The sequence below is a fragment of the Oncorhynchus mykiss genome, chromosome 2 (assembly GCF_057628025.1).
Source record: "Oncorhynchus mykiss isolate SJ-2025 chromosome 2, ASM5762802v1, whole genome shotgun sequence".
Lineage (NCBI taxonomy): Eukaryota > Metazoa > Chordata > Actinopteri > Salmoniformes > Salmonidae > Oncorhynchus > Oncorhynchus mykiss.
In genome coordinates, this window is record NC_143023.1 from 54,521,320 (window position 1) to 54,545,155 (window position 23,836).

The 23,836-nt window shown below is 43.9% G+C and overlaps 1 protein-coding gene across 3 annotated transcripts in view; it reads left to right on the forward strand.

The window, feature by feature from the left end:
- The window catches only part of itga11b (integrin subunit alpha 11b), a 91,545-nt gene that overhangs the window by 63,931 nt on the left and 3,778 nt on the right, over positions 1 to 23,836 (forward strand). For all 3 annotated transcript variants that reach the window (XM_021565519.3, XM_021565510.3, XM_021565528.3), the window contains 17 exons: positions 302 to 446; positions 1,110 to 1,258; positions 2,144 to 2,287; positions 3,249 to 3,452; positions 3,578 to 3,708; positions 3,814 to 3,977; positions 6,882 to 7,024; positions 7,271 to 7,381; positions 12,615 to 12,700; positions 13,384 to 13,588; positions 13,845 to 13,943; positions 15,711 to 15,787; positions 16,397 to 16,480; positions 16,592 to 16,682; positions 16,862 to 16,975; positions 17,529 to 17,612; positions 18,042 to 18,152. In XM_021565519.3, coding sequence (XP_021421194.1) covers positions 302 to 446; positions 1,110 to 1,258; positions 2,144 to 2,287; positions 3,249 to 3,452; positions 3,578 to 3,708; positions 3,814 to 3,977; positions 6,882 to 7,024; positions 7,271 to 7,381; positions 12,615 to 12,700; positions 13,384 to 13,588; positions 13,845 to 13,943; positions 15,711 to 15,787; positions 16,397 to 16,480; positions 16,592 to 16,682; positions 16,862 to 16,975; positions 17,529 to 17,612; positions 18,042 to 18,152 — 2,142 coding nt within the window. The remainder of the gene's footprint in view (positions 1 to 301; positions 447 to 1,109; positions 1,259 to 2,143; positions 2,288 to 3,248; positions 3,453 to 3,577; positions 3,709 to 3,813; positions 3,978 to 6,881; positions 7,025 to 7,270; positions 7,382 to 12,614; positions 12,701 to 13,383; positions 13,589 to 13,844; positions 13,944 to 15,710; positions 15,788 to 16,396; positions 16,481 to 16,591; positions 16,683 to 16,861; positions 16,976 to 17,528; positions 17,613 to 18,041; positions 18,153 to 23,836) is intronic.

A 23,836-nucleotide genomic window follows, 5' to 3' on the forward strand; every position in this document is an offset into this window, starting at 1 on the left:
TGTACCTTGTCAGCTTTTTTTTTGAACTTGCAACCTTCTGGTTACTAGTCCACAGCTTTAACCACTTGACTACCCTGCCATTAGAGAAAAACAGGATAGGGAGTGTAAAAATACCAAAGAATAAATCAACTTACTGAAAGGATTGGACTTATTCAAAAGACAAATGTTCAACCCATTATTTCTCATAAAAGACATCATCACTCTCTGCTTTGGTACCTCTTTGTACGGTGGCGAAAGAGGTACATTGACCTAATGAGAGATGTGTATTTGGCGAGTGATGTGAAAATGCTTGTTCCTGTAGGATGGCATATTGGTGGGGGCCGTGGGGGCCTATGACTGGAACGGGGCTGTTCTGAAAGAGACACGTCATGGGAAGGTAGTCCCACCCAAGTCCTCCTATCTGGAAGAGTTCCCAGAAGAACTGAAGAACCATGGGGCCTACTTGGGTGAGTGAACTGGATGGGCAGGTAGAATTGTGTGGGTGGGTGGGTGGGTGGGTGGGTGGGTGGGTGGGTGGGTGGGTGGGTGGGTGGGTGGGTGGATGGATGGACGGACAGATGGATAGATGGATGAATGGATAGATGGATGGATGCATAGACTAATAAATAAAGAGATGAATGGGTGGATGAATAGATGGATGGATGAATAGTCTGTCTAACATTGCATGAGGTACTATACTATAGTGTGTTTTATTTTTATTTTTTGACAATTTAAAAACAATAGGCAACTTAACATTTACACACATACATTTTAGCAGACAAGTTATTTAACTATTCTGTCCATCTCATTTTCTCTAATTTCTCATCCTTTGAATATCTCCAGTGATTGTAATACTTTATGCCATATGGCTTCAAATTTTACTATTTTGTTTCACTCTGGAGCCCAAATTTTTCTGTATTTAGATAATAATGCATTTGATTCATTCACTGTCTTAACGATGGAGGGTCATCTTGATTTCCAATTTTTAAGAAAATATTTTTTCAAAATGATTGACAAGGACAATACAGTTCAACCGATTGGTTATCTCACTGCACACCCATGACTGCACCCTCTCCCATAACTTTTGGACAGTGCCTTCAGAAAGTGTGTCCTTGTGTCCAATCTCCCAGGTTACACAGTAAATTCAGTGGTGTCAGCCAAAGGCAGGCAGCTCTATGTTGCTGGAGCCCCTCGCTTCAACCACACAGGCAAAGTCATCATCTTTACCCTGAGAAACAATGGCAACCTCACCATCCTACACTCACTCAAAGGCCAGCAGGTGAGACACACCAAGATATTTAAATTATTAATACAAGGGGGCCAAGGACTGAACATTGGGGGACACCATTACAGGCAGGTGCTTGAGTTGATTTGCTTAAACAAACAAACACACACCAACAAGACACACCGACACTGACAGTGACACACACACACACATTCACACACACACACACACACGTGCACACACTGGCTCTACGTGTCAAGCTTGTGTGTGCACACGTGTGACACATTGGAGTCTTCGTTACATTATGGTCTAGACTCGGCTGCCCGGTCCAGATGGCCTTTGTCTCATCGGCCCATGTGCTTCTCATCTGTATGCATCCAATCAAAACAGGGTATGCTACTGAGCACAGACGCATCGCCCCGGGCAACAGGCTCCCTGTAAATAAGGTCTAACCACTGTGTCAGACCAGACTGTTGTTTGGGAGAGGGAGGGAGGAGTAGAGTCCTAGAGTCAGCGCTGCGCATTCCTGAGGGGGCATTAGAAATGCAGTACACCTCTAGGATTAATTACGGCTGCTGTGGTGTTTTCTGAGGTAGCCTGAGGCCACTGGGGCAAGATTTACAGTAAGCTAGTCCGGCTGGGATGTGTTAGGTGGTGCATCCGGTCTCACTTGCCATCCCTTCCCTCTTACACTCCTTCCTTGCTTGTGGGGTATGTGGGCTAAAAATACGATTAGGACAATTAAATGGACTTGATATGAATGGGGTTTTCCCCTCACTGGATGCTATGGGCGGTAATTGTACTGTGTTAATTTAACACTTTTCAAATTGTGATATGGTTCGGGCTGAATGTGCATATATAGATATAAATGAATCACTGTTCTGCATATTTTAGAAGAGCACATATGGCTTGACTCTTTGTCATCTGGTGTGTCTGTAGATTGGGTCATACTACGGGAGTGAGCTAGCTCCTCTGGACATCGATGGGGACGGTGTGACAGACTTCCTCCTGGTGGCAGCGCCCATGTTCTTCAGTAAGGGCTGGGAGAGGGGCAAGGTCTACATCTACAGGGTGACTCAGCAGGTGAGAACCAGGAGAAGTGAATCAGAGTGTACATGAACACTATGTATGCAAAAGTATGTGGACACCCCTTCAAAATAGTGGATTTAGCTATTTCAGCCACACCTGTTGCTGACAGGTGTATAAAATCGAGCACACAGCCATGCAATCTCTATAGACAAAGATTGTCAGTAGAATGGCTTAACTAAAGAGCTGAGTGACTTTCAGCATGGCACCGTCATAGGATGCCACCTTTCCAACAAGTCAGTTCATCAAATTTCTGCCCTGCTAGAGCTGCCCTGGTCAACTGTAAGTGCTTTTATTGTGAAGTGGAAATCTTTAGGAGCAACAACGACTCAGCCGTGAAGTGGTAGGCCACACAGGCTCACAGAATGTGACCACTGAGTGCTGAAGTGCGTAGTGCGTAAAAGTTGCCTGTCCTCGGTTGCGACACTCACTACCGAGTTCCAAACTGCCTCTGGAAGCAACGTCAGCACAATAACTGTTCATTGGGAGCTTCATGGCCGAGCAGCCGCACACAAGCCTAAGATCACCATGCGCAATGCCAAGCGTCGGCTGGAGTGATGTAAAGCTCGCTGCCATTGAACTCTGGAGCAGTGGAAATGGGTTCTCTGGAGTGATGAATCACGATTCACCATCAAGTAGTCCGACGGACAAATCTGGGTTTGGCGATGCCAGGAGAATGCTACCTGCCCAATGCATAATGCCGCCTGTAAAGTTTGGTGGGAGAGGAATAATGATCTGGGGATGTTTTTCATGGTTCGTGCTAAGCCCCTTAGTTCCAGTGAAGGGAAATCTTAATGCTACAGCATACAATGACATTCTAAATGATTCTGTGCCTTCAACTTTGTGTCAACAGTTTGGGGAAGGCCCATTCCTGATTCAGCATGACAATGCCCCTGTGCACAAAGCAAGGTCCATACAGAAATGGCTTGTCGAGATTTCTCTCTTTCTCTATCTACAGAACCATTTCCTTTTGGAAGGGACACTTGAGGTCTCCGACCAGTCCCAGAACTCTCGTTTCGGTGGAGCGATGGCCCCTATCCCTGATATGAATGGTGACTCGTACAGTGAGGTAGTGGTGGGAGCTCCTCTAGAGGACGATCACCAGGGGGCCATCTACCTGTTCTACGGCCAGCTCAGTGGCATACAACACAAATACAGACAGGTGAGCTCAGTGGCACACAACCCCTAGTCACGCAGTGGCTTATTCAGAACCAATATTAAAAGTATTTTTTGCTGTCTCACTAACTGGCTTTTTCTCCCCCCCCCCCCCCACACACTCTCCCTCAGAGAATTGGAGCAGCAGGCTTCTCTGCTGGTCTGCAGTATTTTGGCCGCAGTGTTCATGGGATGATGGATGTCAATGAAGACGGGTTGGTGGACTTGGCAGTGGGCGCATTGGGTGCAGCAGTACTGATCTGGTTAGTGACACACACTCACCCCAACACACTCCCATACTATTGCAGTCCCATCGTTCACACATAGACACACTGATAATGGCCCTTATGCCCCTTCTCTTCCCTCAGGTCTCGCAGTGTGGTGCGCATCCAAGGAAAAATCACTTTTGAACCGGAAAAGATCAACACCTTCAACAAGGACTGCCGCAGGGGAGGCAAGGACGTCACCTGCATGTCTGCCATCGTGTGTATCAGTCTGGATGCCAGGACTCGGATGCAGAGCCATGGAGTGGGTGTGTTTGGTCTAGTTGGGCATTATTACTGAATTAAAAGTGTTGGAATGAGCGTGTGTGTGGCGTGTTAGTGCGCACATGTGGTTTCATGTAGATCTTGGTTGGGACTCCTAACTCTGGGTTCATTGTGCTTTCTGACTAGATTCTGACTGCTTATTGCAGTAACGATTTGGGTGCATAATGAGACCAACAAAACCTCAAGTACCTCAGAGCAGAGCTGTTTACATAAAGATCCCCTTGTTCTCACTCCATTACACTCAGGATTTTTTATGTGATGTGATTTGATTTGGATCTCTTTTAGTCCTCATTTGGACTACTCTTCCAAGAGTCCTTAAACCTGTGAATTTGTGAAAGAATGGGTACAAGTGAAACTTTAATCAGTCAGCTGAGTAACCACTCCTCTCAAATCAAAATGCCATAATAAAAACAACAATGCGGTTTGCATTTATACAGTGCAGCACTTTTCACTTTTACGTTGTATGTGCAAAACTCACCCCAATGTCCCACCAATGTGTGGCTCCAAAATAGGACCTACATTTCTGCCCGCATGCAACTTCCCTATCAAGGTGGATCGTTTGTCCAGATCTGCAATAGGTTAACTAGCAATCATACCACACGTAAAAGTATTCAAATCTGCACCAATTTTCTATATAAATCCACAAGAACATAAAGGAATAGCTGATAGGCAGCGGAGAGGCCAGGTGTCTCATTGCACATGAAATAACAGTCAAGACAATGAGACACGCAGCTCAAAAAGCTCCCCTATTGATCTTGTTTAGGCCATATAAATTACATTTACTGTATAATTGATTCCCCTCTTCACATTTCTCAAAATAGTAAAAAATAAAATAGTGAGTAAATTTCATTAACATGAATCACTTATTTTAAAATGACTATTTTAGACTAATTGAATGATGTGCTTCACCATTGCAGTAGTTGGGGTTCGGTTAAAATGCGATGATTTGAATCATGGGAATCAAAATAATAATTTGTGAATCGCAAACAGTAAAAGGATTTTTTTTTTTGCTGTAGCCTTCCTTTCAAATTGTGTCCCTGCAAAATTCATTTTGTACAGTAGATACTTTAAATGGATTTGGACATTCAATTTATGTAAGGGGTGCATACTGGCGGCAGAGAAGTCAGGCGCAGGAGAGCAAAATAATAAATAATAATAATAAATAATAAATAATAATAAAAACCACCGGAAAACAGAACAATCAATAAATAGGTACAAAACCAGATGCACACCAGACATAACGTGCAGAGAGCACAACTCCTATCCCAGCCTCAGACACGTCCACCTCCACTATGAACACCAAAGAGGGATCCGGATGGGCCAGCATGGGAGCCGAGGTAAACAGAGCCATCTAAGAACCGCTGCACCTCCTTTACAGTGGTGGCTGAAATGCGGTCACTCTCCATCTCCACTCCTGAGGTGGAAATGCGGTACCCTCGGAAGGAGACAGACTGCTGGAAGAACAGGCACTTCTCAGCCTTGAAGTACAGGTCATGCTCCAACAGGCGACCAAGCACCCTGCGCACCAGGGACACATGCTCGGCGCGTGTAGCGGAGAATATCAGAATGTGGAAACATTGTTGCAAATATTGTATATAATTAAGCTGTGATATACCCGTGATATACCACGGCTGTCAGCCAATCAGCATTCAGGGCTCAAACCACCTAGTTTATAGTTATAATCAGATTTCACCCTAGCCGATCATTGTCTGCAGCCGGCTCTGATCTTAGTGTAATGAGACAGACATTGAGAGTGCGCTTGTCAGTGGAGGTTGGAAAACCATCAATCTTCTGGCCCGTAGACCTGCGTGGGATCGATAAAACAATGCTGAAGTGCTCAAGTCGATATCCATGTTTATAAACACAGGGCTGCTACAGTTATTTTTATTGTGGTGGTAATAATTATTTTAGAGTTAATTTTATGAGGGGGAGGGTGTGCACATTTTTTTACAGTACAAAGGGAGGGTCACGTGACATTTTATTTTTAACCTCCCCAGGGTTAGTGGTTGTTGTTGTGTCTGTGTGTAATTCCTGTCAGATGTGTGGCTAGGGTCAGTCCGTTTTTTCAAGAAAACCTTTTTCCTAATGTCCTAAGCCCAGGGGCTCGGGGGAACTCTTTAAAGTGCATCACTCAGCGGAGCAGAGCCAGGGAGAGGGGCTTAAAGTGTGTCGGTCTCTGTCTTCCCTTTCAGTCCTCCCTTTCCCCCCCTTCCCCTAGTCTGGTTTATATCAGACAGAAGAGTGTATGCACGCAGGCACACACACACACACACACACACAATCTCTACACGCATAGAAGTGGAGCAGCGTATCTCCTGATTTACCTCAGGGTTATAGAGTTGCCTACTTTCAAACCCACTTTTAGATGAAAGCAGAACCTGACAGACACAACATACTGTGCCTCCACTTTTCCCATTCAGTATTCTCCTGTTACCACGACCGCCCATGGTGAGAGGAGAAGCCGGAATGAAAAATATGAAAAAGTCTAGTCTGTGTCCTCATCTCATTCATGCCCACAGATGGAGAGGGAATATGTATTGCCTGCTACATACAGCTAGCCCTCACTGACATATAATTCAAGCCTAAAATAATCTAAAAGTAGTAGGTGCCAACATTTACAGCCTGTCAACACAGTTCAGTGGACATGAACATTAGATAGTTGTCTTCTCATGTGACTGACGGGATTTGAACCTGGGTCTTCTGTGTCCAGAACATCAGATTAGCCCGCTAAGCCAAAGCATTGGCTCAGGCTGAGGAGCCAATAAAACTGTTGAGGTCTCAGACAAGGTTTCTCTACACGTGAGTGTGGTCATCGAAGTAGCAGAACCACCACTGTTACACTCACACACACTCTTTATCTCTCTCTCTCTCTCTCTGAGTGTGGTTAGGTGTGTGGTACAGGGTGCTGATAGACGAGAGGAGGCACCCTCCCAGAGCATCGCTGGACGACAATGACAGACAGCAGCAGTCAAGGAATCTGACACTACAACATGGGGAGGAGTCCTGTGAACATGTCCACTTCTATGTTCAGGTGAGTGAGCACAGTCTCAGGCTAAGCACTTGCAAGTAAAAGCAGTTCATGTTTTAATTCTGCATAATCTTCATTATTACTGTATACATTTCATTGTACATACATGTTCTGTATTGAAACTAGTTGTGGCAGGGAGTAGCCTTTTTCCATTCTAGAAATATAAATTCTAGAATGGAAAAAGAACCCTCAAACTAAGGCAATGGGTAATTACATTTCTACAGTTGACTTTCCACCTTGCTCCAACAGGAAACTGCAGACTACGGCCATCCCATAGTGTTTGTGGTGAAGGTAGGTCTGCAGAGTCCAGACCAAGGCCCGGTGCTGGACCACGGCTGGCCCACTACCTTTAGGACTGAGGTGAGTAATTTAGTTCAGTTACCTTTGCATTCTTGGGTACAGGAACAATTGTGGCCATCTTGAAGCATGTTGGGACAGCAGACTGGGATAGGGAAAGGTGGGTATGTCCGTAAAGACACCAGCCAGCTGGTCTGCGCATGCTCTGAGTACGCGGCTAGGTATGCCATCTGGGCCAGCAGCCTTGCGAGGGTTAACATGTTTAAATGTCTTGCTCACGTCGGCCACGGAGGAGGAGAGCCCACAGTCCTTGGTAGCGGGCTGCATCGGTGGCACTGTATTATCCTCGAAGTGGGCAAAGAAGGTGTTTAGTTTGTCTGGAAGCAAGACGTTGCTGTCTGCGAAGTGGCTGGTTTTCCTTTTGTAGTCCGTGGTTGTCTGTAGACCCTGCCACATATGTAGGTTTTAATAGTCACAGTGGGTACAACATCTCATATACACTTCCTTATAAACTTACTCACCGAATCAGCATATATGTCAATATTATTCTCTGAGGCTACCCGTAACATATCCCAGTCCATGTAATCAAAACAATCTTGAAGCGTGGATTCCGATTGGTCAGACCAGCGTTGAATAGTCCTTGGTACGGGTACTTCCTGATTGAGTTTCTGCCTATAGCAAAATGGAGTCGTGGTCAGATTTGCTGAAAGGAGGGCGGGGGAGGGCCTTGTATGCATCATGGAAGTTAGAGTAACAATGATCCAGTGCTACAGTCGATATGCTGATAGAATTTAGGTAGCCTTTTCCTCAAATTTGCTTTGCTAAAATCCCCAGCTACAATAAATAAAGCCTAAGGTTATATGGTTTCCAGTTTGCATAAAGTCCAGTGAAGTTCCTTGAGGGCTGTCGTGGTATCGGCTTGAGGGGGTATATACATGGCTGTGACAATATCCAAAGAGAATTATCTTGGAAGATAAAACGGTCGGCATTTGATTGTGAAATAAAATACTGCAAAGTTTCCTAAGGACTAGAAGCGAGACAGCCTTCTCTGTCGGCGCCATTGTAACCTTTGTACTGGTGTACTGGTTCTGATACATACTTTTGATGAAGAGGGGCATTGTTATTTGGCTTTACACCAATTTATTACACTAAATATCCTACTATCTCTGCAGGACCCTGAACAGCTTTTACACCCAAGCCACAAGACTGCTAAATAGTTAGTTAAATAGTTAACCAAATAGCTACTTTGGCTATTGACGCTTGACCCTTTTTGCACAAACCTTTTGACTCAGCACATACGCTGCTGCTACTGTTAACCATCTGTCACTTTATTCCTAAATTCAGCAAAAAAAGAAACGTCCTCTCACTGTCAACTGCGTTAATTTTCAGCAAACTTAACATATGTAAATATTTGAATGATCATAACAAGATTGAACAACTGAGACAACCTGATCAAGTTCCACAGACATGTGACTAACAGAAATTGAATAATGTGTCCATGAACAAAGGGGGGGATCAAAATTAAAAGAACTGTCAGTATCTGGTGTGGCCACCAGCTGCATTAACTACTGCAGTGCTTCTCCTCCTCATGGACTGCACCAGATGGACTGCACCTTCCACCAAGGCACTTGCAAGTTCCCAGACATTTCTGGGGGAATGGCCCGAGCCCTCACCCTCTGATCCAACAGGTCACAGACGTGCTCAATGGGATTGACATCCGGGCTCTTCGCTGGCCATGGCAGAACTCTGACATTCCTGTTTTGCAGGAAATCACGCACAGAATGAGCAGTATGGCTGGTGGCATTGTCATGCTGGAGGGTCATGTCAGGATGAGCCTGCAGGAAGGGTAGCACATGAGGGAGGAGGATGTCTTCCCTGTAAAGCACAGCATTGAGATTGCCTGCAATGACAACAAGCTGAGTCCAATGATGCTGTGACACCTCGCCCCAGACCATGACGGACCCTCCACCTCCAAATCGATCCCGCTCCAGAGTACAGGCCTCGGTGTAATGCTCATTCCTTCGACAATAAATGCTAATCTGACCATCACCCCACCCACAAAATCACGACTCGTCAATGAAGAGCACTTTTTGTCCAGCAACGGTGGGTTTTTGCCCATAGGCGACAATGTTGCAGGTGATGTTGCAGGTCTCATGAGGACCTGCCTTACAACAGGCCTACAGGCCCTAATTTCTGCCACTCTCAGCCTATTGCGGACCGTCTGAGCACTGATGGAGGGATCGTGCGTTCCTAGTGTAACTTGGGCAGTTGTTGTTGCCATCCTGTACCTGTACCTGTTGTTACACGTGGTCTGCCACTGCGAGGACGATCAGCTGTCCGTCCTGTCTCCCTGTAGCGCTGTCTTAGGCATCTCACAGTACGGACATTGCAATTTATTGCCCTGGCCACATCTGCAGTCCTCATGCCTCCTTGCAGCATGCCTTAGGCATGTTCACGCAGATAAGCAGGGACCCTGGGCATATTTATTTTGGTGTTTTTCAGAGACAGTAGAAAGGCCTCTTTAGTGTCCTACGTTTTCATAACTGTGACCTTAATTGCCTACCATCTGTAAGCTGTTAGTGTCTTAACAACCGTTCCACAGGTGCATGTTCATTAATTGTTTATATTGTTATGGCTGCAATCCCGCTAACGGGATCGATATGACAACTACCAGTGAAAATAGAGGGCGCCAAATTCAAACCACAGAAATCTCATATTTACAATTCCTAAAACATACATGTGTCTTATATCATTTTAAAGGTAATCTTGTTGTTAATCCCACCAAAGTGTCCGATTTCAAATATGGTTTTCAGCAAAAGCACTACAAACGATTATGTTAGGTCTCCACCAAACCACAATAAGCACAGCCATTTTCCAGCGAAATATAGCATTCACAAAAAGCAGAAATAGAGATAAATGAATCACTAACCTTGAATTATCTTCATCAGATGACACTCATAGGACTTCATGTTACACAATACATGCATGTTTTGTTTGATAAAGTTCATATAAAAAAAATCTGAGTTTACATTGGCGTATTAGATTCACTAGTTCCAAAAACATCAAGTGATTTTGCATAGCCACATCGTTTCAACATAAATACTTGAACATGATAAGACAAGTTATACACATGGTATTATAGATATACCTCTCCTTAATGCAACCGCTGTGTCAGATTTCAAAAAAAGTTTACGGAAAAAGCACACCATGCAATAATCTGAGACGGAGCTCAGAACAGTAGCCAAATTAGCCTCCATGTTGGAGTCAACAGAAACCAGAAAATTACATGATAAATGCTTCCTTACCTTTGATGAACTTCATCAGAATGCAGTCCTAGGAATCCCAGGTCCACAATAAATGCTTGATTTGTTCGAAAATGTTCGTTATTTATGTCCAATTAGCTACTTTGGTTAGAGCGTTTGGTAAACAATTCCAAAGTCACAAAGCGTGTCCACTATAACGTGACGAAATGTCCAAAAGTTCCGTAACAGTCAGTAGAAACATGTCAAACGATGTACTGAATCAATCTTTAGAATGTTGTTTACATATATCTTGAATAACATTCCAACCCGGAGAATGACTTCAGATGACCGGTGGAACGCAGGTCCTTCCCCTGTGAACGCGCATGGTGAAAGCATGGTCAACTCGTGGCAGTGGTGACTATTTCCTGTCTCATTCGACCCCCCCTTCACATTAGAGTCATCAGACAAAGTTCTATTGACTGTTGACATCTAGTGGAAGGCGTAGGAAGTGAAAACTCATCCATATCTCGCTGTAATTTCAATGAGGGCTTGGTTGAAGATCTGAAACCCCCAGAAAAAATCCAAACAGGAAGTGGAATTTCTCAGGTTTCTGCCTGCAATATGAGTTCTGTTATACTCATAGACATAATTCAAACAGTTTTAGAAACTTCAGAGTGTTTTCTATCCAATACTAATAATAATATGCATATATTAGCAACTGAGACTGAGGAGCTGGCCGTTTACAATGGGCACCTTTTCTTCCAAGCTACTCAATACTGCCCCTGCAGACATAAAAAGTTATGGTTCATTGAACAAGCATGGGAAACTTCTTAGGGATAGGCATCCCGCTAGCAGGACACCAGCCGACAACATCCGATGAAATTGGAGGACGCGCAATTCAAATAAATAATCACAATATTAAACATTCATGAACATACAAGTGTCTTATATAATTTAAAAGCTTAAATTCTTGTTAATCTAACTGCATTGTCCGATTTACAATAGACTTTACGGCAAAAGCGTACCATGCGATCTGAGGACGGCGCCCCAGATCAACATATTTTTCAACCAGCACAGGCTTCATAAAATCACAAAATGCGATTAAGTAAATCACTTACTTTTGAAGATCTCCCTCTGTTTTCAATCCCAAGGGTCCCAGCTACAACATGAATGGTTGTTTTGTTAGATAAAATCATTTTTTATATCCCAAAAAGTCTGTTAAGTTGGCTTCATTGATTTCAGTAATCCACTCGTTCAACATGCAGACAAAGGAGTCTAAAAAGCTACCACTAAACTTCGTCAAACAAGTCAAACGGCATTTCTATTTAATCCTCAGGTACTCTGAGGATTAAACTATAATATTTCATATGGAAAGTAGTATGTTCAATAGGAAAGCAAAATTAGCAAGCGTGCGCCGAAAGACTGATATTGTTCCGGGGCTCTCCTCACCAAAAATCAAAATTCTTGCTTGTTTTTCAAACAACAAGCCTGAAACCTTCAGTAAAGACTGTTGACATCTAGTGGAAGCCATAGGAATTGTAATGTGGGAGACGGAATTACATAAGAACAATAGGTTTTCATTATAAGAGCCTGGGACCCTTGGTTTTTCTTCTGATTTTTGCCTGCCGTATCAAAAATAATGGGCATGTCAGTCAGGCGGAAATTCAGGAAACTAGACTCTACCCCTAAGAAGTTTTTTAACCCTTTACAATGAAGATCTGTGAAGTTATTTGGATTTTTAATTAATTATCTTTGAAAGACAGGGTCCTGAAAAAGGGGCATTTTTTGTTGTTGTTGCTGAGTTTAGTTATATGTACATATCTACCTCAATAACCTCGTACCCCTGCACGTCAACTCAGTACTGGTACCCTCGTATATAGCCAAGTTATTGTTACTCATTGTGTATCTATTATTACTTTCATTATTACGTGTTTTACTTTTCTAATATTTCTCTATTTTGTTTATCTCTGCACTGTTAGTCCACACCAGTTGTTTATGAAGCATGTGCCCAATAACATTTGTATTTAATTTTTTGATTTGATATCTCTCTGTAGATCCCCTTCTGGAATGGCTGCGAGGGGGATGACAGCTGTGTCCCTGACCTCATCCTGCACAGTCGGACAGACCTTCTAGACCGCAGGTGACTTTTTAGCCCTCAGAAGCACACACACACAATACACGCACACGAGATGAGATGGTGTCTGTATGTCCAATCCCAAGTCATCCCTTTAGCCACTCCCCTTTACACTTCACTCTAATAGACAAGGTGGAGTTTCCCCGATACTGTTTCCACCCATCTGGAAATAGAAAAAGTTCCTCTGGGAACCCACCAATCATTGAATCATTGAATTCACCTTAAAAAGGGTTGGCGTAGTGGTCTAAGGCACTGCATCGCAGTGCTAGCCATGCCAATAGAGATCCTGGTTAAAGTCCAGGCTCTATTGCCTATTGCAGCCGGCACACAATTGGCCTAGCGTCGTCTGGGTTAGGGGAAGGTTTGGCTGGCAGGGATGTTCTTGTCCCATCACGCATTAGCAACTCCTGTGGCGGGCCGGGCGCAATGCACAATAACACAGTTGCCAGGTGTACGGTGTTTCCTCCGACACATTGGTGTGGCTGGCTTCCGGTTTAAGTGGGCGATGTGTCAAGAAGCAGTGCGGCTTGACTGGGTTGTGATTTGGAGGACGCACGGCTCTCGACCTTCGCCTCTCCTGAGTCCGTACGCCTCTCCCAAAACTGAAACTACTAATTGAATACCACGAAATTGGGGAGAAAAGGGGGTAAGAACGTGACGCCACTGTTCATGTCTGTCTACGGCCAAAGGCAGTTCTGTAGGCCAAGGGAGCGGGCCGCATGGGCGCTGTGTCACCACCAGGGGGCCTCGGTGGCCTCGGAGCGAGTGGTGGAGGCATCACGCAGGAGGCTGGTGGTAGAAGCTCGTCTGGAGAACCAAGGAGAGAACGCCTATGGCACCACGCTCAACATCTCCCACTCCCACAACCTGCTCTTCTCCAGTCTCATAGTCAAGGTAGGAGAAAACGGAGGATAACCATGGTATGGTTGTGCAAACTGTTGCTGCATAGTAAAGTTCATATCATATCAGTGAGGGGAGAGGTCATACACTAACCCTTAAATGTTTCTTCAGACATGAGTTAGATAGACCACATCATGACATCTCTTATTATGTTAAGATTACAGCATAAGTAACCTATGACAGTTTGTGATCAAAGTAATACGTTAGGTCTTTTCAGCACTTGACTCAGCGTATCTCTGTCACCCTGCAGGACCACTCAGACATCCAGATTGAATGTCGTGCTGAGGACAGGGAGAGGAACGATAGGACCTGCAATGTCAGCTCACCCTTTATGAGGTCACTGACCCAGGTACTGTATCTGATCAGCACTGTTGCTGGCTCCTGCCTCGTCAGTTCATCACCCTCACTACATCTCCCTCACTACATCACCTTGCCAATACTAGAGGTTTTCATTTGGACACATTTAATTAACATTACTAGGGCCAGCATTTTTGCTTACCAAAGCATCTGACCAGGAAAACTGAGGAACTTATTAGATTTTTGCCTTGTCAGGCCACAAGGTTTGGAAGAACTCCTGGCCCTTAAAGGGATAGTTCACCCAAATTACAAAATGACACATTAGCTTCCTTACTCTGTAAGCAGTCTATGTACAAGGTATAACAGCAATCCATGCTTTGGTTTAGTTTCCCTGGCAGTGACTGGCACTGTTTCCAAATGCTAACGTTTGAGCATTTGTGGCACGAATCCCATTCAAGTCATGGGACCGATATTAGCATTTTTCGCACATCATGTTCAAATCATCTATAAGTGCCTTTGTTGAACTTCACAATCAGTTTTAGATACTTTTGAAAGATTTGAACATGATGTGTGACAAATGCTAATATCGGTCCCATGACTTGAATGGGATTTTTTGCCTGGCTAGCCAGACTCGCTACGAAACGTTACCCAAATGCTACGCCACGCCCACAGACGTCAGTTTCTTCTCCGCAATGAGTCTGGATCTGAGTACCTCCCTGACCCTTCATCGAATGTGAACACATTCGTCTGTCTGATTGGTCCAGAAACCGATGGGTTGGGCCAGATTCAGAACACACGTGGGTAAATCGTCTGTTTGAAAATCTGTAATTGGCTTTGATACTCTGATTGGTTAGAGACGATCCAAACGCTGATTACTTTGTTTTGTACAACGCCACTTGTGCCCCTCGTCACCACAAACCATTTTAGTCTGAGACTAAAGTATGCAGCAAACAACAGCAGCGGAATATTTTAGTGTGAGTCGTCAGGCTATGGGATATGTGCCACAAATGCTAAAACGTTAGCATTTGGAAACAGTGCCAGGGAAACTAAACCCAAGCATGGATTGCTGTCATATGTTGTCCAAAAACTGCTTGCAGTGTATGGAAACCAATATGCAATTTTGTCATTTGCGTGAAATGTCCCTTTAACATGACCAAAGACATAAATTCCGTATGTACAGCTTACCAGGTGAGGGTAATAAACAGAAACCTAAACCTGCAAAAAGAAGCTGTACGAAAGCTTGCATTCTCCACTCAACACATGGTCACATAGTTTTGTAGTCCGAGAATTGCAGTCACCCAGTGCCTTAAAGACCACCGAGCCACGTTTTGGAGATTCCTCTGTCTGTCCCTGGTTGTATTCTCCTGATATACCATGGTCAGTCAGTGAGTTACAGGTCCATTCTGTGTTCTGGCTGTGAGCAGAAACCACACTCCCTATGTACTGCAGGGTTGTCCTTCCCTTAATAGAAACCCTTAGGTGGTCAGATGAATCAGGACAAGGGGGGGAAAAAATAACACGCAGAAGTTATGAGGAATGAAAGGAAGAAATGTTTTGGAGAAGGACAATGCATTGACAGATGTTGTCTATCACAGGGCAGATGCTTCAGGCGATAATAGACTTAGTAGTACCATATCAGGTATAATTTGACTGGAAGTAAAAACAAAATGTAAAACACAGCTTGTTGCCAGAGACCTTAACATTTCTTAGCCTATATGAGCCTCTGTAAGTCTCTCAGTTCCTAAGTTTCCAACATAAAATATTTTGCATGTGGATGCTATGTGACTAATGGTATATGTCTTTTCTGCCCGTGTCCCAGGTGTCTTTCCGGCTGGAGTTTGAGTTGAGTCACTCTGTCTTCCTGGACCATGTGAGGGTTGTCCTGCAGGCTGCCAGGTGATTGACATACAGTGCATATATGAATATATTCATAGACATACAGGTAACTGCAAAAATGAAGGAAACACCAACATAAAGCGTCTTATCACCACATTCCATTTCAGCCCCTACCCACTAGGCAGAGACATCAGTTCAACATCTAGTTTTGATGGTTGAGTTGTGAATTCAACGTGAAATCAACAAAAATTGTCACCATGTTATTTGATTCAGCTTAAAAGTTGGATGAATAAATGATGAAATTCCCTTACGTTGATGATTTTTTCAAATCCAATCAATTTTCCATGTTGATTCAATGTCATCACATAGATTTTTTTTGAATGTCGTGGAAACAACGTTGATTCAGCCAGTTTTTGCCCATTGGGTAGCTATTACCACCAGGTAACCGTAACCAGTTACGGACTAATGGAACCGGACTTGCTATGTTTCCACAATCACCTCCTCCTAAACAATTCATGTATGTACTGTACCCAATAGGATTGAGGTCAATTCCATTTCAAGCCAGTCAATTCAGGAAGTAAACTGAAATAAATGAACTTGACCCTAACCCTGGTGTCAAACACAAACAGGGTGCAGGTGAATTATTTCATGTTGATTTGTGCTCTACAGCGATGGGGAGGAGATGAGCCCAGAGGATAACATCAACAACATATTTCATCCTCTGAAGTACGAGGCAGACCTCCTGTTCACAAGGTGGGTTTCAATGAGCTGCTGAATTTAGATGATTCCACACATAAGGAGTCATTTAAAGTGTGTGGGGGGGGGGATATTTTCTATCATCCATCCCTTTTCTCTCCACCTCAGGGACTCCAAGCCTCCTCGTTTTGAGATCAACTCAGACCACTACCGGAACAAACCCGGCAGCAGTGGTCCAATGTTTAACCTTACTTATCACGTGAGTTTCTCTCAATCGCTACCTTAACAAGACCCGACCTGCAATCCTTTGTCCAAGTTATACATATGGCCGATCTACATTATAAGTATAAATACTAAATACTGACTATAATCTGTAGACTATACATTTTTTTACATTCTCTTCAGTATCTTTATATTTATTATCTTCTCAACGTACAGATACAGAATCTGGGCTTCTTCCCAGTGACAGACTTGCAGTTCGCTGTTGACGTGTTTGCTGTTACAAAGAGTGGTAACCATCTCTTCCAGATTGCCAATATCGACACTGACCAGGTGAGAGGATAAGTTATTATTCAATGTTATAACCTTGCATTGTCAATATACATTAATCTACTGTATACAGTTGCGACCAAATATATTGGCACCCTTGCACCTTTCGTAGATATTCCCTATTTCTTCTCAAATAAGTTGACATTTCAAACAAAATTGTGGTCACCACTTGGTTGCACAACCTTTGGCCAAGATAACTGCAGACAAACTGCTCTAATTCTTCAATGTTTGATGGGTGCCCTCGTGCCAACTGCTGTTTTCAGCTCTCGCCATAGGGTTTGGATGGGATTCCGATCTGGACTCTTCGCTGGCCACTTAAGAACAAATTCTTATTTTCAATGACGGCCTAGGAACAGTGGGTTAACTGCCTGTTCAGGGGCAGAACGACAGATAAAATAAAGTGTTGCCAAAACTCCATAGAAAGCAGGAACCTAGGTATAACCCTAGAGGAATCAGGCTCTGAGGGGTGGCCAGTCCTCTTCTAACTATACCGGACTGTACCCTGTGTCTGTGTGTAGCTACCGGATGACAGATTAAAACTCTCTCTCCTCACCAGGCGGTTAGCTCTAACTGTGTCCTCCCACATCACATGACTCCAAACCATGTTTTCCCTGAAGATCTCTCACACGTCCCACAGCTGGTAAGTGTTGGTTATCTGCCTATGTGTCTAGTGTGGTTGTGTATGTACTGAAGTACTACCCAGATGGCAAAACTGGTGCTGTCATTTCAACCAGAAACTGGTTGGAATAACATTACTAAGATATAATTCCGACCAGAAACTGGTTGGAATAACATTAATATGTCATTTCAACCAAAAACTGGTTGGAATAACATTACTGTGATCTCATTTCAACCAGAAACTGGTTGGAATTTAATTAATATGATGTCATTTCAACCAGGAACTGGTTGGAATAAAAATTAATATTATATAATTTCAACCAGAAACTGGTTGGAATAAAATGACTGTGCTGTCATTTCAACCGGTTTTGCAACTGGTTATGGAGTTTTCAGCATATGGGCTATTAGGACAGTATCATGTTGATGAGAATCCTTGTTATGTGTTGTGCAGAATCACTCCAACAGCATGACGTTGCCAATGCAGTGCAGACTCAACCTGCCTGCGTACAGGGAGGTCAGAGTGACAGTCAGGGGGCGCCTGCACCTCCAAGCTCTCTTTGCTGTGAGTTTGACATTACTTCTGCACTCCGCTGACATTCAGTACGCCTATTCCACTTTGACCATTTTAGAGGATATGTGTTGGCTTAATAGCATCCACGTTTCAAGTTTTAATGTCACGTGCACAAGTACAGTGAAATGCCTTTCTTGCACGTTCTAATGTACAATATAATAATCTATATCAATGTAGTACTAAAAATAACATGAGGCAGAACAAAAACAACAACTAAAAATAACATAAGAAACACACAAGAAATAAGAACTAAGAAGAACACGAGAAGTTAGAATCTATTTACAGGGTCAATTCCAATAGCATATTTACATTGCGCAGAGATACTGGAGTGATAGAGGCAGATACAGTTGAAGTCGGAAGTTTACATGCACTTAGGTTGGAGTCATTAAAACTAGTTTTTCTACCACTCCACAAATTTCTTGTTAACAAACTATAGTTTGGCAAGTCGGTTAGGACATCTACTTTATGCATGACACAAGTAATTTTTCCAACAATTGTTTACAGACAGATTATTTCACTTATAATTAATTCACTGTATAACAATTCCAGTGGGTCAGAAGTTTACATATACTAAGTTAACTGTGCCTTTAAACAGCTTGGAAAATTCCAGAAAATTATGTCATGGCTTTATAAGATTTTGATAGGCTAATTGACATCATTTGAGTCAATTGGAGATGTACCTGTGGATGTATTTCAAGGGCTACCTTCAAACTCAGTGCCTCTTTGCTTGACATCATGGGGAAATCAAAAGAAATCAGCCAAGACCTCAGAAAGTCTGGTTCATCCTTGGGAGCAATTTCCAAACGCCTGAAGGTACCACCTTCATCTGTACAAACAACAGTACGCAAGTATAAACACCATGGTACCACGCAGCCTTCATACCGCTCAGGAAGGAGACCCATTCTGTCTCCTAGAGATGAACGTACTTTGGTGCGAAAAGTGCAAATCAATCCCAGAACAGCAAAGGACCTTGTGAAGATGCTGGAGGAAAGAGGTACAAAAGTATCTATATCCACAGTAAAATGAGTCCTATATCGACATAATCTGAAAGGCCGCTCAGCAAGGAAGATCTCTCTCCAAGATCGCATAGCAGTTCAGACGTCTTTTGTCCTCGTCTTGTCGTGTCCTGTACATATAAATATTTACAACTTTTTTCACATACATTTTATTTTTATTTTCCATCAACTCATCTTCAAAACACTCTCCTGCAACCCGCCTCACCAATTTATATTTATAAAAAAGTATTATTTACCTCAGATCTGTAATCCTCCAAGAAGCTAGCCAGAAACTTCAAGAAGCTAGCCAGAAACTAGCCAGAAGCTAGCCAGGAGCTAGCCCAGAAGCTAATCCAGAAGCTAATCAGAAGCTAGTTAGCTTCTTTACTGGCAAATCGTTAGTATTCAGCTAACCACGGTTTGTGGTCATCGGCTATCCATTGGCTCGAAAATCTATCGCCAGTTTTGTACGGCGCAGCGCGGCTCGGAACGGAACATACCGGACCAATTTTTCTCTCCATGTCCCTGGATTTCGACTGCTCTCTGGACATTCATGCCCGGATCTCACAGCTAGCTAGCTGCTATCCGTGTGACAATCGGCTTTCGTCGATTCCGGAGCAAGCATCGGTTGTTCCGGTGCTAGCCAGCTCCGTCAATCACTCCTGAGTTCCATTGTTCACTCCTGGGCTGCGGTCACCTATCCGGACCCGTTTTGCTGCCTACGCGGAGCCCCACCGGGCCTTCACAACTGGACTGCCGACGTTATCTACCTGAAGGAGATCCGGCTGGCTCCTCCGTCGTGACGTTACCTGAACGCCCATCTGCGGCCCGCTAACCGTTAGCTGTCTTACCGGCTGCTATCTGAATAGACAATCGGACAATTTGTTTTATTTTTATTATTATTATGTTTTCTTCTCGGGCCTCTATAACTATATCTATTGTTCTTATTTTTGTTGTTGTTGTGTGATTTGGATTAATCCCCTCTACCACACGGAACCCCACTAATCTACTGACCGAACGCAAGAGGTGGCTAACAACAGACTCCATCCTATGCTAGCTTGCTACCGATGGCCTGGCTAGCTGTCTAAATCACCGTGACCCTGAACCAACCTCTCCACTCACTGGACCCTTTTGATCACTCGACTAAGCATGCCTCTCCTTAATGTCAATATGTCTTGTCCATTGCTGTTCTGGTTAGTGTTTATTGGCTTATTTCACTGTAGAGCCTCTAGTCCTGCTCACTATACCTTATCCAACCTATTAGTTCCACCACCCACACATGCAATGACATCTCCTGGTTTCAATTATGTTTCTAGAGACAATATCTCTCTCTTCATCACTCAATACCTAGGTTTACCTCCACTGTATTCACATCCTACCTTACCTTTGTCTGTACATTATACCTTGATGCTATTTTATCGCCCCCAGAAACCTCCTTTTACTCTCTGTTCCAGACGTTCTAGACGACCAATTCTTATTGCTTTTAGCCGCACCCTTATTCTACTCCTCCTATGTTCCTCTGGCGATGTAGAGGTGAATCCAGGCCCTGCAGTGCCTAGCTCCACTCCTATTCCCCAGGCGCTCTCTTTTGACGACTTCTGTAACCGTAATAGCCTTGGTTTCATGCATGTTAACATTAGAAGCCTCCTCCCTAAGTTTGTTCTATTCACTGCTTTAGCACACTCTGCCAACCTGGATGTTCTAGCTGTATCTGAATCCTGGCTTAGGAAGACCACCAAAAATTCAGACATTTTAATTCCAAACTACAACATTTTCAGACAAGATAGAACTGCCAAAGGGGGCGGTGTTGCAATCTATTGCAAAGATAGCCTGCAGAGTTCTGTCCTACTATCCAGGTCTGTACCCAAACAATTTGAACTTCTACTTTTAAAAATCCACCTCTCTAAAAACAAGTCTCTCACTGTTGCCGCCTGCTATAGACCACCCTCTGCCCCCAGCTGTGCTCTGGACACCATATGTGAACTGATTGCCCCCCATCTATCTTCAGAGCTCGTGCTGCTAGGCGACCTAAACTGGAACATGCTTAACACCCCAGGCATCCTACAATCTAAACTTGATGCCCTCAATCTCACACAAATTATCAATGAACCTACCAGGTACCTCCCCAAAGCCTTAAACACGGGCACCCTCATAGATATCATCCTAACCAACTTCCCCTCTAAATACACCTCTGCTGTCTTCTACCAAGATCTCAGCGATCACTGCCTCATTGCCTGCATCCGTAATGGGTCAGCGGTCAAACGACCTCCTCACATCACTGTAAAACGCTCCCTGAAACACTTCAGCGAGCAGGCCTTTCTAATCGACCTGGCCGGGGTATCCTGGAAGGATATTGACCTCATCCCGTCAGTAGAGGATGCCTGGATATTTTAAAAAAATGCCTTCCTAACCATCTTAAATAAACATGCCCCATTCAAGAAATTTAGAACCAGGAACAGATATAGCCCTTGGTTCTCCCCAGACCTGACTGCCCTTAACCAACACAAAAACATCCTATGGCGTTCTGCATTAGCATCGAACAGCCCCCGTGATATGCAGCTGTTCAGGGAAGCTAGAAACCATTATATACAGGCAGTTAGAAAAGCCAAGGCTAGCTTTTTCAAGCAGAAATTTGCTTCTTGCAAAACTAACTCAAAAAAGTTCTGGGACACTGTAAAGTCAATGGAGAATAAGAACACCTCCTCCCAGCTGCCCACTGCACTGAAGATAGGAAACACTGTCACCACTGATAAATCCACCATAATTGAGAATTTCAATAAGCATTTTTCTACGGCTGTCAACAGCACTGCACCCCCAACAGCAACTCGCCCAAGCCTTCCCCATTTCTCCTTCTCCCAAATCCATTCAGCTGATGTTCTGAAAGAGCTGCAAAATCTGGACCCCAACAAATCAGCCGGGCTAGACAATCTGGACCCTTTCTTTCTAAAATTATCTGCCGAAATTGTTGCCACCCCTATTACTAGCCTGTTCAACCTCTCTTTCGTGTCGTCTGAGATTCCCAAAGATTGGAAAGCAGCTGCGGTCATCCCCCTCTTCAAAGGGGGGGGACACTCTTGACCCAAACTGCTACAGACCTATATCTATCCTACCATGCCTTTCTAAGGTCTTCGAAAGCTAAGTCAACAAACAGATTACCGACCATTTTGAATCTCACCATACCTTCTCTGCTATGCAATCTGGTTTCAGAGCTGGTCATGGGTGCACCTCAGCCACGCTCAAGGTCCTAAACGATATCTTAACCGCCATCGATGAGAAACATTACTGTGCAGCCGTATTCATTGATCTGGCCAAGGCTTTCGACTCTGTCAATCACCACATCCTCATCGGCAGACTCAACAGCCTTGGTTTCTCAAATGATTGCCTCGCCTGGTTCATCAACTACTTCTCTGATAGAGTTCAGTGTGTCAAATCGGAGGGTCTGTTGTCCAGACCTCTGGCAGTCTCTATGGGGGTGCCACAGGGTTCAATTCTTGGACCGACTCTCTTCTCTGTATACATCAATGAGGTCGCTCTTGCTGCTGGTGAGTCTTTGATCCACCTCTACGCAGACGACACCATTCTGAATACTTCCGGCCCTTCTTTGGACACTGTGTTATCAACCCTCCAGGCAAGCTTCAATGCCATACAACTCTCCTTCCGTGGCCTCCAATTGCTCTTAAATACAAGTAAAACTAAATGCATGCTCTTCAACCGATCGCTACCTGCACCTACCCGCCTGTCCAACATCACTACTCTGGACGGCTCTGACTTAGAATACGTGGACAACTACAAATACTTAGGTGTCTGGTTAGACTGTAAACTCTCCTTCCAGACCCATATCAAACATCTCCAATCCAAAGTTAAATCTAGAATTGGCTTCCTATTTCGCAACAAAGCATCCTTCACTCATGCTGCCAAACATACCCTTGTAAAACTGACCATCCTACCAATCCTCGACTTTGGCAATGTCATTTACAAAATAGCCTCCAATACCCTACTCAACAAATTGGATGCAGTCTATCACAGTGCAATCCGTTTTGTCACCAAAGCCCCATTTACTACCCACCATTGCGACCTGTACGCTCTCGTTGGCTGGCCCTCGCTTCATACTCGTCGCCAAACCCACTGGCTCCATGTCATCTACAAGACCCTGCTAGGTAAAGTCCCCCCTTATCTCAGCTCGCTGGTCACCATAGCATCTCCCACCTGTAGCACACGCTCCAGCAGGTATATCTCTCTAGTCACCCCCAAAACCAATTCTTTCTTTGGCCGCCTCTCTTTCCAGTTCTCTGCTGCCAATGACTGGAACGAACTACAAAAATCTCTGAAACTGGAAACACTTATCTCCCTCACTAGCTTTAAGCACCAACTGTCAGAGCAGCTCACAGATTACTGCACCTGTACATAGCCCACCTATAATTTAGCCCAAACAACTACCTCTTTCCCAACTGTATTTAATTTATTTATTTATTTTGCTCCTTTGCACCCTATTATTTTTATTTCTACTTTGCACATTCTTCCATTGCAAAACTACCATTCCAGTGTTTTACTTGCTATATTGTATTTACCTTGCCACCATGGCCTTTTTTGCCTTTACCTCCCTTCTCACCTCATTTGCTGACATTGTATATAGACTTGTTTATACTGTATAATTGACTGTATGTTTGTTTTACTCCATGT